General features: G+C 37.2%; 1 protein-coding gene across 21 annotated transcripts; it reads left to right on the top strand.

Annotated features, from left to right (window-relative positions):
* Positions 1-5,878: 5,878 nt before the first annotated feature.
* Positions 5,879-15,644, top strand: LOC147536716 (ASI1-immunoprecipitated protein 2-like). 21 transcript variants are annotated; one of them, XM_086644386.1, is made up of 12 exons: positions 5,879-6,700; positions 7,156-7,233; positions 8,235-9,141; positions 9,286-9,410; positions 10,399-10,484; positions 10,572-11,071; positions 11,213-11,701; positions 11,828-12,437; positions 12,552-12,776; positions 12,870-12,994; positions 13,171-13,652; positions 14,424-15,644. In XM_086644386.1, the coding sequence occupies exons 1-12, from the start codon at positions 6,632-6,634 to the stop codon at positions 15,327-15,329; spliced, it is 4,602 nt and encodes a 1,533-aa protein (XP_086500512.1). In that variant the 5' UTR covers positions 5,879-6,631; the 3' UTR covers positions 15,330-15,644. The 21 variants fall into 21 exon arrangements, with proteins under 21 accessions (XP_086500512.1, XP_086500506.1, XP_086500507.1 ...); XM_086644381.1 differs by having other exon boundaries at positions 6,075-6,700; positions 14,322-15,644; XM_086644394.1 differs by having other exon boundaries at positions 6,149-6,700; positions 7,166-7,233.
* Positions 15,645-16,105: the final 461 nt, after the last annotated feature.

Raw genomic sequence — 16,105 nt, 5'->3', positions numbered from 1 at the left:
TGCACCGTGAATGAAGAAATTTCTAAAAATATTGGAGAAACAGTAAAGGGGCCTACCAAACCGAATTCTGTTTGATTCGGTTCCTAACGAAACATATAAACAATAAACAACACCTAACAAATTAGTAAATGCATGAAAGCTAATAGTTGATTTTTTTGATGAATAAAATTTTTGAACACGAACACAACTTTAATCTGGTCCCGTACCGAAATACGTTAAAGAATTTGGTCCTATCAGAACGAAGTCATACCAAAATAATAGAGTGCCTTACAAATGTTAAATTTCAGAAAATCATTCCAAAATGATATTTTCAACAAAAAAAATTCCAAAATGATATGACATGATTTCCGACGCTCCTCTTTTGCTATGGCCTAATGACCAACGTCTTTCCCATATCTAGATAATCAAATTTTGTTAAGAAATAACCAACATGAAATCAAGTTTAGAGGGAAAGTTAAAAGAAGCTAAGAGGTGGCAAGAGAGGATATATAGAAGTGAAGGGATGGAAAACAACCATGCCAGATATTGCATATGCCTTTTCCATGACTTTATTAATGAATCTCATCATTTTCTCTCTCATCTAGCACATGTCTATCTTCCCTAATGAAACCCTAAACTTTCCCCATGATTTTCTCTAAGTTTGTGTATCTCCTTCTTGCTCACAAACCTCCATCATTTTAAACACCAACTCCAAATTTGATTTTGGGACGGAGAAGATGAGATTTGGCGAAGAGAAGACGATAGCAAGACGACATTCTGAAGCCACCCCTCAAAAGTCCAATTTATACATTACTTCTAAAGGCACTCCTTATTTCCTACTCGTTGTCAAACACTCCAAACATAATTTCACATGTGAAAAGTTTGTTTTTCTTTCTCATCACCTTAAAACACTAATCCCGAATTTGATTTCAGGATAGGGAGTTTGTTTTTCTTTCTCATCACCCTAAAACACCAACCCCGAATTTGATTTCGGGATCGGAAAGATGAGATTTGGTGAAGAGAAGAAAGGAGAAGAAGATAGCACGACGAAATTCTGAAGCCACCACCCCTCAAGACTCCAATTTGTACATTACTTTCTAAAGGCACTCATATTTCTTACTCGTTGTCAAACAATTTAAACACAATTTCACATGTAAAAAAATTGATTTTCTTTCTCATCAAAGAAATTCATTTTGTGTTCAAATATATTTCACATGAATCAAGCAGAGTCTTAATACTAAAGTAAGTCCTTGTGACATTGTACAACTACAACTATAATGGATTTTTGATACTCCTTAACACCTGTTCATGTCTTCTAGGTTAGGTTTTGTTATTAAGTTAGGGAGACTTGCATAAATTGACTTAGTTGACGAAATGGACTTAGTTGGCATTAACATTAAATTAATTTTATTATAATAATTATTTAATTAAATAAATAAGGTTTTCTACCACCTTTTAAACGGTCTGTGTCTTCACTCTCTGTGAATCTATACAGCATGGTGAGTAAATAATTTCTTTCAAAGACAAAAAAAAAAAAATTAACTTTTCTTTTTGCACAAAAAAACATGTTAGGCTGGTCCGTTAATACACGTGGTGACGTTATATTTATTTTAGGCCAGCGCTTTGGGGAAAGCTAAATAGTTTTCGGGGTGTGAAATTTTAAAGGGAATATGTAGAATTTTAGAAATTTTCCGGAGAAATAAATTTTAAGGGGAAATAAAAAAAACACTCCACCTCACCTCACTCTCTTTCCACCTCACCTCACTCTCTCTCCACCTCACATCTTTGTCTTCTCCGATTAGGTCGCCGGCCGGCGACCATGAAAAAAAAAGAGATGGCATTCTTAGTAGCATCTCCGTTCAACACGAAATCATCAAGTAATTTCTCAAAGCTTTCCAAAGATCTCACAACAGTTTTACCGATTTCCTCCATCTTCATCGTTCCGAAGACCAAATCATCAAGTAATTTCTCACCGGCATAGAAGAGGAATAATGACGACGGTGGTATCTTGCTTGAATTCAGAAGAGAAAAATGCATTTGGCAATCAGTGGGGTATTAAGGTCTCAGCTGTTCTATTCGACATGGACGGTGTTCTTTGCAACAATGAAGAGCCCTCTAGAATGGCTGCCGTCCACTTGTTTGCTGAAATGGGTGTCCAAGTTACAACTGATGAATTTGCACCCTTCACTGGAACTGGTACATACACTCAGTGGCGTGGCTGAGATTTCGGGGGCCCGGTGCGAAATTGTGATCGGGGCCCTTTATATCGCGATATGAAAATAAAATAAAATCATACACCCTAAATAATTATCGAAACTAAATTTGTTGTAATTATTGTAAGTATTCAAAATAAATTTGTTGGAAATTTTTTTAAGTATTAAATCTCAAGAGCTTACAATTTCATTAAAATTGTTGTAATGATCGGAAAATAATAGTATTCATACAACAAACTAAGTTCACTATTTTTGCTTAAATATCAATACAAAAATAAAATGATTTTTTTTTTCAATTTGATAGAGAAAAATACCTAAACCCTATAGAGAAAAAGAAAAATTGAAACATCAAATATTTAGTTTTGATATTTTCGTTTGGGTTCGTATTGGCATCTAACACGTCTAGATAAACCTCTTAAGTGGTATTTATGAGATAAGAAAAACAAGTGATCCAAAGTTAAAGAAGTGAAATAACTGACCTAGTAAATACTTAGAAGTCATTTGTGGGGGCTACAAAATAATATATTTGAGTCTTTAAACAATAGAGCCCAAGTCAGTCTTTATGGCCCCATAAACCAAAAAACGAAACTGAACGTCCTACAGGGGAATCGAACCCGCGACCTTCATGTAAGTAGTCAAGGACCAAACCAGCCAGCCTAACTTGATTGTTGTTTTGAAGTTGCTTTCTCACTCTATATACACTTTCTCACTGTATATATACTTTTATATAAAACAAATTCAGAAAAAGGGGTCCTAAGGGGAGGGGGGCCCGGTGCGATCGCACCGCTCGCACCCCCTCACCCACGCCCCTGCATACACTTCTCTCTCTATCTATATATGTGTTTTAGGTTAAATGTTTTTAATTTGTTTTTTGATCAAATGGGTTATCAGGGGAAGCTAACTTTCTAGGAGGAGTTGCTGGTTTAAAAGGAATGAAGGGATTTAATACTGAGGCCGCAAAAAAGAGGTTTTCCGAGATATATCTAGACAAGGTAATCAAGGTTTTTCGGGACCTTCAACAGCTTCTCTCTCTCTAGATTTGTTCTAGAGAGAGAAGAAAAAAAAAAACGTTTTTTAGAGAGAGAGAGGAGGGAGAGAGTGTGATTTTTTTTGGCGAGCGCTTTGGGGAAAGCTAAATAGTTTCCGGGGTGTGAAATTTTAAAGGGAATATGTAGAAATTTAGAAATTTTTCGGGAAAATAAATTTTAAGGAGAAATAAAAAAAACACTCCACCTCACCTCTTTATCTTCTCCGATTAGGTCGCCGGCCGGAAAAATTTTCCGGCCGGCGACCATTAAAAAAAAAAAAATATTTCACTCTCTCTCTCTAGAAACTCCGGCGAAGGGAAACCCCTTCGCCGGAGTTTCTAGAGAGAGAGAGAGAGTGAAAATATAAATTTTTTTTTTATGGTCGCCGGCCGGCGACCTAGTCGGAGAAGATAGAGGTGAGGTGAGGTGGAGAGAGTGAGGTGAGGTGGAGAGAGAGAGAGGTGAGGTGGAGAAGTATTTTGCTTTCCCCTAAATAAAATTGTCAAACAATATTGACCAATTTTTGACCAAGTCTTCACACCCCGGAAACTATTTAGCTTTCCCCAAAGCGCTGGCCTTTTTTTTTTAATGGTCGCCGACCGAAATTTTTTTCGGCCGGCGACCTTGTCGGAGAAGAGAGAGAGTGGTGGGGAGAGAGAAGATGAGGTGGAGAGAGAGAAGTGAGGTGGAGAGAGAGAGAGCTGAGGTGGAGAGAGAGAGAGCTGAGGTGGAGAAGCTATTTTGCTTTCCCCCTAAATAAAATTGTCAAACAAAATTGACCAATTTTTTACCAAGTCTTCACACCCCGGAAACTATTATGCTTTCCCCAAAGCGCTGGCCTTATTTTATTATTATATTTTGTCCATTTATAATTTTGATAGTGTATTAGTAAAACTGAAACTCAACTATGTTCCCAAGGATATTTCGCAAGTACAAGGTAATGCTACTACAGAGGGGTGCACATTCACAATCAACTAACTAAATCAACTTAACCCAAACGGATTTGGGTGGTCGGGAACCAAACCGAAGGTTACCTGAATTGGTTTGAATACTAAGGTCATCAGTCATCACCGAGAGGTTTGGTTTGGTGCATGAATTAGTTTGATGGATAACATGAAAAAGTATATGATGGGTATGATGGACTGTGGAGATTTAAATAAACCCTCATTTTTTCACTCCCCCTCTCAATCGTTCTTCTTCCTCATGGTTGACCCTCTTCTTCATATAATGTTCTTCTAATCTTCTTTTCCAACATCAGTTCGTCTCTCCCTCTCTTTCTTCTCCAGTCTCCCATGAGTCACGACCGAATAATGTTTCATCTCTAAGTCAGCAAATCAATAGCTCCTGGTACTTCATCTAATCTTTTTCCAATTTTTTCCTCCCCCTTTCAAAAAATTAATTTTCAACATGTTTTAAGTATAATTATAACAGGTGAAGTCGAAATTTTGTTCTTGTTGAAGTTTAACCATCTGGTTCGGTTTCCCAGCCGAACCTAACCATTCAGGTATAGTTTGGTCCGACAACCAAACCAAACCATGATGGATTGACTTGCATTGAGTTTCCCCAAAAATCAAACCCTTTGGTTAGGTTTGTGGGTAGGGTCCAAAAGTCGGATACCAAACCAATGTACAACCCTATTAATCTCGGACCCCAATCGCCAATGTAACCGCATTTATCCTCACCAGTTGGTTGTGCATCTGCTAAAAAAATTCAAAAGTTACAGTTAGATTCACGACAAAGATAGAGTACAGTATTTATTCTGCTAAAAGATATAAATAAAGCAGAAGTAGAAATAAACTTTCATGCCTCTACGATGGTCTTAAGGGTCTTTCATGTGGCTTTTAGAATCCATATGTCTTTAATTGTGATAGTTATCAGACCCACTCAATTCATGTATTTATTTATTTATACCATATTAATTGTAATGACTCTGGGTCTATGTGTATGAAAAGAATTTATATTCATAATAGTAAATAATACTATATACTTTTAACAAAAATAAAATAATACTGTATACTAATAGCCTCTGCAAACGAAAAAATGAGTGGTACGTCTAAAATTCAAATGAGAGACGGCAAAAACTAAAGCTACGTCATCGCCTCATCGGTGTAACTTTTGGTTGACACATCCTTCTCTATTTTGTACAAATTGCATTGTATATTACATTTTGTATAACACAATTAGTGAATCCTCGTAGGTATGCAATTGTCATTTGTATAGAGACTAAAGTGCAATTTGTATATTACATTTCTAAAGTTCATTTGACATCACACAAACATCAGCTGATGTTTTTCTTCCTTTTTTAGGTTTGGCCTGAGAATTTGTTTTTCGCCATCCAAACCTAAATTTAATCTCCCAACACATGACTTTTTGCTGGTAGTCCTAACTTTTGGACCAATCTTATGAAAACTTGTGAATACTCTTCATAGTTAGAGTGTCTTTTTCGAACTTATGTTACATTTTGCCTTAGATTTATCAGTCATCAAGTCCGCTATCACATTTTTATTTGATGCTCGAAGTTTAAGAGTTCCAATGTCATTGAAAGGAAAATGAAAATTTGTTCCCCTTTTTCAAATACGTTACTTTGTGAGATACATTATATTGTAACCAACAGCTCAATAAATAAGGCCAAATATATTCATTAAGAAAAACAAAATATTTTTTTGAGATCTTTAAGATTAACCACTACCAAATCTTGGTGATCTTAGAGATTTCCTTTGACTTGAATGATTTCTTTTTCTGATACATTGGAAATCCTCTTAATCCACAGAATTTTCACTTTCCGTTGGATGTCGGTCTATTGGTACGAATTAAGAGAAAGAATTTACATCTGAGTCATCTGACAAAAATATTTAACCTTGACACGTCAGATAAAAATGGGGCAGCTCATCTGACAGTATAAAGTCCTTCTCTCTTCTGTCTCTCCACAAGTTAAAACCTCTCTTCCTAAGAAACAAAAATCGGAATCGGTTCTCCAAAAATTACTAAATCGGACTGAAATAGCAAATTCATTTTCTCTGAAATTTATATATATAGAGAGAGAAAGAATAGAGAGAGAGCAAAGAACACGCTTGGTTTATAGTGATCTCTTTTGGCCTTGTATTCTTCTTCTTCTTCTCAAAAAACCTAAAAGGATTTCAATCAGATCCATTTTAATTAAATCTGCAAAATTTTCTCAATTTCTCAATTACTAGTCTCACTTCTTTTAACCCTAATTGCCCCACCAATTCGATAACATTTTTCATCAATCAATCGTCGTTTTCGTCCCTTTCTGCCCTATTTTTCTAATCTGTTTCTTTCTCCATCTATACATATGGCTCTAAATTTGGATTATACACAGATAACAGTAAAAAAACCCTAGCTTGATCGTGTTCGTAAGGTATTCTTGTGTCGTTGTTAGTATATTGGGGTATGAGGAAGCGAAAGGTACGACTCCTCACAGACTTGTATGCTGTAACAGAGAAGATCATGGAACCGCAGGCATGTAATTATATTACATTCTGATCGGAATTCAATTGGGATTACTGAAATTATATATGGGTTTTGATTAATTCTTTATCTTGTTTGTTTTCTTTGTTGAAAGTTATTGTTTTTACTGTATGCTTAGGTTTTTACATCTATTTTGAAAGATATCAGATGTAATGGTTAGGGTTTGGGTTGTGATTTTGATATTGTTTTCTTGTTATTACTTGGCAAGTTTTAATTTGATTTTCAGATTAGGGTTTTTCTATGGTGCATAAAGTTTACTCCTTTAAGCTACAATTGGGCCAATTAGGGTTATTTTGATCGAACATTTGAGGTCTTCTACCCTCTTTAGGCATTGGCTTTGATAATATCCCTACTTAAAGTCTTTTAATCTTCTTATTCTATTGGGGATTATGTTTCTAATTTGCTATAATATTGATGTTACTAATTTATGAAATTATGCATTTTAGATCACACCAGTCTTAAGAGGGAGTTGTCGCATTCAAGGACCTGTCGATGAATCAGATCATGATACTGACAAGAATATGGTGAGACACTAGCGGGGTAAATTTATGTTTTAGCTGCATCTATACTTTATGGATTAATTTCCTTTAAGGTTTTGTTATTACATTGAAAGAGAGTTTTGAACTGAACATGCTAGTTAAATATATGGTATACTGGAAGAGTTTTAGACCTCAATTTTCGATTCGTACAATTTGAGTGTTTAGAAAGTTTAAACGTTGTACTAGTGGGTTTCCTTGAAGTTAGATATGTATAAGTAAATAGCACTAAGTCCCTGCTTGGTATTCCTTAAACTTTGCAGTTATTCATGTCCCCATTTATGCCTTCGTGGTGTTCACTATTGTCAAATGAACCAATTTATTGTTTGCCTACATGAGGTGTGCACAACAATGTGTGAATGTAGTTCCTAAACAAGGCTATAAATATTCACAGAGAAGTTTGCCAAACCTAAGTCGACTGACTGCAAACTAGTTTATATGTTTGCACTTAAAAGTAAAACACCAAACAGCAACTTGAACTACGAATATCACAACCATTTAGGAGTTTCCAAGAGGAATCTAAATGTTTGAAGTTAGTTTAAAAATAATCTAAATGTTTGAAATTTTATTTGTTGATTAGACTGTGTGACAAAAACTGATACATCTAAGATATATATTGTCATTTCAACTACCATATAAAACTATTCCGATAGACCTAGAAAATGTGATTTAGAATAAACTGGGTGTAGGCTTACTGACTTAGCAAAGATCGAGTATGAATAATGTTGTGTTACCTTAAATATTAGGCGTCCATCTTGATTTGCTTTTCATAAAATGGGACATACTACTCCGTACAGGTTGGCATATCACAGAAGGATGGGCTTAGTTCTGGTATATTTTTCACTTTAAGTGGAAGTCCTCACTTGCCTTATGACACATCTACATCCGTTTAAATATAGCAAATAGATTGGTCTTTCTCTGGTTATATTGGTCAGGTTCCCTATTCTTCATTCAATTTTAGTCTCACCTTTGCACTTTTTAATCTATAGGGATCTCATCGAGGTGAAAAAAGATACGTTACACACTCAGTGAACGAAAACATTTGTAATAGAGCAGAATCTGGGACATGCAACGTCTGTGCTGCACCTTGCTCATCTTGCATGCATCTTAATCGTGCTTTATCACGCGAGGACATAAATAGTGAGGATGAGTTTTCAGATGAAACCTCAATAGGAATAACAGCTAGTGTTTGTTCGTTCAATGTTGCTGATGTGATGCCTCGTGTGAAGAATAAAGCATTGCCAGATCGGCAGTGTGTGGGTGGTGAAACAAGTAACTTACGCAGTGTCAGCTCAAGTCACGATTCATTCTCTGAAAACGCTGAAAGCAAGGTAACTTTGAGGACCGCCGATGCTTCTGATGCATCTGATACATCTGAAGATCGTTGTCCTTCTATGCGACAACGGAGAGTAAGTAATCATGTAGTATCAGAGCAAAGAGCTTTCTCAAATCGGTTTGAGGAGCAGAGAGGCTTAGAATGTCATGGTGATAACATTTCATGTGTCAGTGGCGCTAATGATGCAAAATTGCCAGTTGCAGTCCCCAATGTGGGTGTGGGAAGGAAGAATGTATCATCTAGTTCAGCTTCTGTTAGTAGTCTAAATCAGGAAAGAGTTGAAAAAGCAGATCCTGGTTGTCCAGCTGAAATTAAATGTGAAGTAGAAGAAAGTTCCAACAAGATTAGAAGGCCAAATATGTCCAACAAGGAGGCCTCCGTAGTTGGCTGTCTCACCGCTTCAGTCCAACAAGAGGCTCCTGCCTCAAAAGATTTATATGCTGGGGATGATAGTTTAGTAGAAGCACAGATTCCGGAGCTTTCTAAATGTTCGAATGCGAAGGTGGAATCAACATCACCTAAATTTTCAACATCCTATACTCCAACTGAACAAAGAGAAGGTACAATTCTGAAATCTCAATTCAATAAAGATAGTCACACAGGAAACAGTTCATCTGGGGGTTCAGTAAAAATGTGTCCATCCGAGGAAACAAGGATTTATAACGACTCCAAGGCCTCACCATCTGAATCCGTGAAATGTGTAGACCTCAAAGAGGAAGTCAAGAAGCCCATTGCATTGTCCAAAGCACCAGCTGTGCAGGAACTTCCTTTGCAACCACAGTCTAAGCATGTTGGTGAAAGTGATAACTCAGAGGATATTGTCGTGGATGTGAGTATTCTTTCTTTTTTTTTGCTAATGTGTCAACAATGTGTAAGATCTGGTTTTACATGTTCTCCTCTGATTCATAGGTCATGAGATGCATATCTTTTTGTACTTCATTAGTTCATATTATTGGTACCTGGCTGAAAGTTTCTCTTTGGTCCGTTTATTTTGCATAATTAGAAAGGCCATGTTTCATTCTTCTCGAGTACCAATCTCTATTTATAGAGGATAGTTGCTGAGTATGTAGGTGCACGTACTAAAGTCTGGTAACAAGAGACATAACTTATGCCCCCCTAGACTGAAGGCATTTGAACTGGGGGAAGAGATTTAACCTGCATTGACTATTCTTTGTAGTTTTCTGACTTCCTCATGCTATCTTGATACTTGCAGTTTAGTTGTTCCAATTTTTATTACTGTAATTTGATGATGTCAAAGCTCTAAAAATTGTCTTGAATGTTTTCTAACAAATATATCAAATGGTAGGAAGAAGACAGTTCAAGAGAAACTCTATTCATTTCTTTTAATGTTCATGCAATTTAACTAAGTCCTAGTATAATTGTTAAGTTTCACGATATGTTTAGTTAGATGATACATGTACACATTTGAGAATCTGAACTCTGCTCCCATATGTGTTTCTGGGAGAAAGTAAGTTCATTTGTAACGAAGAGTCTAATTTTTCATAAACCTGGATTTCAGAAACTAAAATTGGGTAGACGAACAAAAAAGATAACAGCCTGAATTTCTTTGATCACAAAAAGCACATTGAGCTCTGTTCTGTGACTTTCTTTCTTGATACAGGTAGAATGTGATGAAAAATAGCCTTTCTTGCTGCATCTCTAGAAAGGAAAGAATGCAGCATTTTAGACTTGAGTTGCAGTAGGCAAACATTTCCTAGTGAATGTATCCTTAGCTAATTTTCTGTCTCGTGTATGATTTGGTTTCAATTAAACAAGGCTCTCTCCGCGTGCTGATTTTTGCTTTCATCTGAAAACAGGTTAAAGTTTGTGATATCTGTGGAGATGCGGGTCGGGAGGAATTGCTTGCTATTTGTAGTAGATGTGGCGATGGGGCAGAGCACACGTAAGCACTGTAGTGTGGTTTAGTCAGTAGTCAAGTGTATTTATTTTCTTATCTCATAAAGTATTCCTCATTCTTTGGTTTTGTCAGTTATTGCATGCGAATAATGGTGGATAAAGTTCCAGAAGGTGACTGGCTTTGTGAAGAATGCAAGTTCAAGGAGGACACCGAAAGCCAAAAGAAGTCTGAATTAGAAACTTCAAAAGTTTCATCTGTGGATGAAAAAAATCTTAACTCTGGAAGTGCCACAGATTCTAAACCTTTTACTAAGTCGGATATAAAAGTGTCAGGTTACGAGTCAAAAGTATCTCCCAGGGTTGGTTCAAATGTTCAAATCTCTTCAAAGAGACCTTTGGAGAATGTTGAAGTTTCTGCATCCAAACGACAGGCTCTTGAAACAAGTTCAGGATCACCAAAGCCAATCAGTCCCAGCAAAAAAGCTTCACTGGCACGAGATACTTCCTTTAAGAGCTCGGATAAGGGGAAAGTAAAGAGCTTAGGTCTCTTATCTAGTAGTTCTCGAGAGAATTTGCATTCTCCTACTTCAAGCCTGAATGCATCGGGAGTCCAACCACGACAGTTTTCGCGGGGTAACACTGCATAATCTCTTTTCTTTGTTATAATTATGCATGCAGAAGTTTGTGTCGCTTATCTGAATGCCAGTAGTGTGACTTGTCACTGATGTTGAAATGTTTCTTTCTTGTCCCCTAAAAATATGTACTTGGATGCAGGAACCCTTCTGAAGTCGAATTCTTTCACTGCCTCAAATTTAAAACCGAAAGTTAAACTAGTACCAGAAGATTTTCGTCATAAATCCAGGTTGACTAGGGACATTGCTGTTGGGGAGAGAAAAAAGGAGAGAAATGTCAAAACAGTTGGAAAATCTCATTCATTCAAATCTTCTACTTTATCGAAGCTGAAAATTGACACTCCAAATCTCTTCGGCAATAAAGACGAGCAGGGATCGAAACTATCAAAAGAACGAGGTTTCTTTGAGAGGAAAAATTCTTTCAAAACAGGCCATTTTATGACTACTTCCCCAAAAGCTGGTTCTTGTTTAGCTACTCCAAAAGCTGAGAAAATTGTTTCTCGTGGTGAAAGTATTTTATCTGGCCAAGCAACCAATAACCGTAATCACAAGGGTGGTCAAGTGGATGGCAAATCGTCAAAACCTGTCCAGATCTTATCCAACAGAGGATTGCACAGTCCTAAATCTCTTGGTACATCCGTCGTTCTGTTTGGATCTAGTAAATTTTCAGCATCTATATTTTTTTTAACATTCAATCATCTATCTATTTGTTTTTACTGTTCATTTCTCACAGAATTTATTAATTTATGATATTTAGCTGGATATGGTGATCTGAAGAGGCAGTCCTCATCTTTATCTCGTGGCATTGTGTCTCCATCTTCAAATGGAATATTAAAATCTCCTGGACGAAAGCTTAGTCAAATTAGTCCCAAGGAGGAACTGTCAACAAGCAACTCTCGCACCGCTGATAAAACTCGTGCCAACCCTGATGCAGTTCTTCAATCCCAGCAACCAGTCACTCATGCAAGGCAAACTATAGCAGCTGGAGATAGTATTGCTCGTTGTCAAATATGTAAAGAAATTGGTCATACTTCTCAATTTTGCTCGATTGTTTGTCCTCGCGTTTCTGTTGCTGAAGTTTCTGCTTCAACAAGTTCAAAGGAGTTGACGCATAAAACTGGTGAACCGAAAGCATCAGTTGGAACTGCCAGTTTTGGGTTAGGAATGCAAAAAATAAGTAAGGTTCCTGATCAATCTAATGGGTTATCACCCATGTCGTATAATGATACAAGTTCTGAAGTAGCGTCTCTCAATCAACCGTCAACTACAAGTTTCTTGAGGAGTTTGACTTCCATGGAAGTGGTTCATGATGGACAAGACAGTGTCACATCTTCATTTGTTGTACCGCAAATTGACTATATATGGCAGTACGATCTGATCTCCTCTCTCAGATTTTATATTTCATATAGAATTTGTGCATTTCTTACTTTAGTTTGACATTTTTCATAGTTTTAATATATTAATTTGCTGCTTACAAGCAGAGGTGGTTTTGATGTGCAAAGAGGTGAAAATCTAGACCTTGTTGATGGAATCCAAGCTCATTTATCGACTTGTGCATCACCCAAAGTTCCTAATATGGTGAACAAATTCCCTCAAAAAATTCTATTGGAGGAAGTACCTCGATTGACCACATGGCCTTCGCAGTTTCAGAATCATGCCACAGAAGCGAACATTGCTCTCTATTTCTTCGCAAAAGATACCGTGAGGTAAGGGTTTGCGTATTAAATTCACTTGAGTTATCTTTTCTCATTCATATCAACTCATTTGCATGAAATTTGCTTGGTTTTCGCATGAAACAGCTATATAACTAACTACAAAAGCTTGTTGGAAAACATGATTGAGAATGATTTAGCTCTGAAAGCTAACTTTGATGGGATAGAACTTCTGATATTCCCTTCAAACCAGCTACCTGAGGATATGCAGCGTAAGATCTTATCAAAATTTAATTCTCATCAAAATTTCATTCATATCAACTAATTTACATATTTTGTTATCTTATAGTGTATGATTTGAAATATGATTTTTCCTAAAGTGGCATGCGTATTTAATTCTCATCAAAATTTCAGATCGTCGCTGAACTATATGATTTGTTATTGGCAGGATGGAACACTTTATTTTATTTATGGGGTGTATTTAAAGGAAGGAGGGCCTATTGTTGTGAAACCATATCTGGTTCTCAGGAAAAGTTAGGTGGATCCAATGTGGAAACAGAACAGTTGGATAGAGAGTCGGCTTTTCCTTCTTTTACAAACAACAGGGAGTTGCCTATTCCTTCGACCACAACAAATGCAGAGTTGCCTTCTATTCCAACAAATGTGAAAGATATATCAGCATGTAGTGGACCTCTGGATTCACAAGAAGAAGCTATGTCTAGTTGCTCAATGGATCTCCCAAAGAAGTCCATGCCATCTCGAATGTTAATAGATTTGAACTCTTATGAAGAAGAAGCATCTCTTGATCATGAGGGTGTAGATATGAACCCTATTAACCCTGTCGGGGGTGAACCTGGCACCAACTTGGCTGGAATTTTGGAGAGCGGGAAACTTGTGCACGAAGAAATGAATCTGAATGACAACCCAATGGTATTACTTTATCTCTGTGCATATAGTATAGGAGATGGAACATGACATATTTCCTTGGTTGCTCCTACATTTTTTGGGTCTTTACTCCACTTGATCTGTGTTAAGTCAACTGTTTTCCCTGCATGAAATATCTTTTGTTCTTTTTTGCGTTGACTGGTTCAGTGCCCCATCTTGGCCTTTTCGCACTTGAATGACAACCCAATGAAACTGAATGACAGCCCAATGAAACTGAATGACAACCCAGTGGTATTACTTTATCTCTGTGCAAGCATATAGTTTAGGAGATGGAACATGACATATTTCCTTGGTTGCTCCTACATTTTTTTGGTCTTTTCTCCACTTGATCTGTGTGACATGAACTGTTTTCCCTGCATGAAATATCTTGTGTTCCTGTTTTTTTTGCGTTGACTGGTGCTGTGCTCCATCTTGGCCTTTTCACACTCCACTTGGATTATAAACTATGAAAATCCGTAACTCATTTTTTTAAACTGGTATTGGCACTTGAGCTGGTTATGAGTTCAATTGTTTCTAGTATGTTTGTTGCAAGATAGCGACGGCAATATTTTAAAGTATTTATCACTTGGTTCAGCGATTAGGACGACACATCTATTCTCCAAGTTCATTACTGCATTTTTTTTATGGTCATGCATGATGCTTATATTGCTGCAGGAAGAAAATAAATATTTAGAGAAAAGAGGAGTGGAGTTTGATTCATGCTCTCGTGTAACTAGAATGATCAATGGTGGCCCTATTAATGGTAATGCATTGCAGGTAAACGAGGACAATCTAATCTGCGATCAAACAAGTCTTCCATCAGCTTCATCTGATAGGTTGGAAATGTCGATTGATCCATTTAAGGTACTCCCACTTGGTTTGTCTCGTCCTTCTCTACTGTCAGCTTCTATTGGCGAAAGAGTTGAAGAGAAAGTTCAGAACAGAAGTAGCGGGGATATTAAGGATGAGGAGGTAGTAGCAAGAATTGCTTTGGCAGGTAACATATTGAAGAGAGATGATATCTTGGAGTGGAGGTCCAGCGGAAAACGCCTACATTCAGATACTTTGACTAGCTCTAGCCAAACCATGCCATGGAATGTGGGGAAGGTAGATCTTTTACCAGTGGACGAGGGAAGAGAACAGAAGAAAACAAAAATTATCGGCGGGAGTAGTAGTTTTACAGGTGAGAGTTCTACGAGTGAGAGATTTCGCATCACGGAACAAAATCTTGCGAGGGGTTCTGCTGGATTGGTCTCTGAAGAATTGAGAACAGATGAAAGCTTCTTCTTCCCTGGCGGTTTAGATCATTCGAAGAACTGGACAACAGGAGGGGATCTTAAGCCGTTGAATATCATTTCATGCGATGACGATCAACCGAAATCTAACGTCCCGAATCTCGATCTTGCTTTGGGGGCTGACAAGAAATCATCTAGACAAGGACTGCTCCCTTTCCTTGTTGGACCAGAGAAGAAAAAAGAGCAAAGTAAGCTCCCCAGTGACGTCAAATCAGATAACAAAGATGACGAGGCCTTGGCATCTTTGTCCCTCTCTCTAGCCTTCCCCTTGTCTGACGGCGAAAGAACCATAAAACCCTCAGTTTCAGAAGCAGAGAAACTCTTATCTGAGAACCACCCGAAGGTTGATACTTCACTCTTCCTCTTTGGTGGCTACTCTGGTACTTGATCTGGGGCTGTAAACACAGGTATGCTGTAAGTTATGCCTCATCGTAGTTTTACACCAGGTATCATCTAGGACGGCGATCTTCTATAGTAGTTTGTTATCAGAGGATCCATCTACCCCATCTGTCCATAACCATAGAGAATGAACACCTCATAATTTTCTTTCTTCTCTTTTTTATGTTTCAGTTTGCATAGTTAAACGGTTGTTTATATGTATATAAAGAGAACCGTAAACAGCAGAGCTTATGAACTCTTTGTATGACTCCCAACAGAGAGATACATTTAGTTTGCAGATAATTCCTAGCGTTTTTTTGTTTTCTGTCTCTTCACCACCCGTGGAGGATTGGCGCTGTGGCCGGGCAGTGGCACACAAACTGTTCAAATCTGTTTTTACCTAGAGTACTTACACCCAGATTGATTTTGCTATCTGAGGTTTAATTTTTCAACTGATTAGATTGTTCAACCATAAGTTTCAAAGCTGAAAGAGTCTGTACCATGAATTCTTGCTAGTTTTTTTTATTAGGTCTAGCTTTCTAAATAAACCTAATAAATCAGTAACATTCGAATCAGAATTGATGGTCCTGTATTGGCAAATGATCAATCCAACTCCGTATAGTCAGTAACATTCAAAATTTCAAATCAAAATTGGTGCTCTCAAGGGGTCAACTACTTTTAGGTCTTTTTTTGTTGAAATGAAAAATAAGCAAATCATAAGGTGAGACTACAAACATCATATGGGAAAGGGGATATGGAATCATTTTCTTGTGAGCTTTCAGGTGG

This window comes from Eschscholzia californica, unplaced genomic scaffold, assembly GCF_041429995.1.
Source record: "Eschscholzia californica isolate CP2 unplaced genomic scaffold, dmEscCali1.0.p SCAF_5, whole genome shotgun sequence".
Taxonomy (NCBI): domain Eukaryota; kingdom Viridiplantae; phylum Streptophyta; class Magnoliopsida; order Ranunculales; family Papaveraceae; genus Eschscholzia; species Eschscholzia californica.
Note: the sequence above shows the minus strand (reverse complement) of the source record. Positions and strands in the feature narration are given on the sequence as shown.

What these genes read in the sequence shown, in the direction of transcription:
- LOC147536716 (XM_086644378.1), top strand. Translation starts at nt 6,632, where the DNA reads ATGAGGAAGCGAAAGGTACGACTCCTCACAGACTTGTATGCTGTAACA. An exon ending in CAAATTGACTATATATGGCA is followed by an intron (nt 12,438 to 12,551) that starts GTACGATCTGAT and finishes GCTTACAAGCAG; the next exon opens with AGGTGGTTTTGATGTGCAAA. An exon ending in TTCGCAAAAGATACCGTGAG is followed by an intron (nt 12,777 to 12,869) that starts GTAAGGGTTTGC and finishes CGCATGAAACAG; the next exon opens with CTATATAACTAACTACAAAA.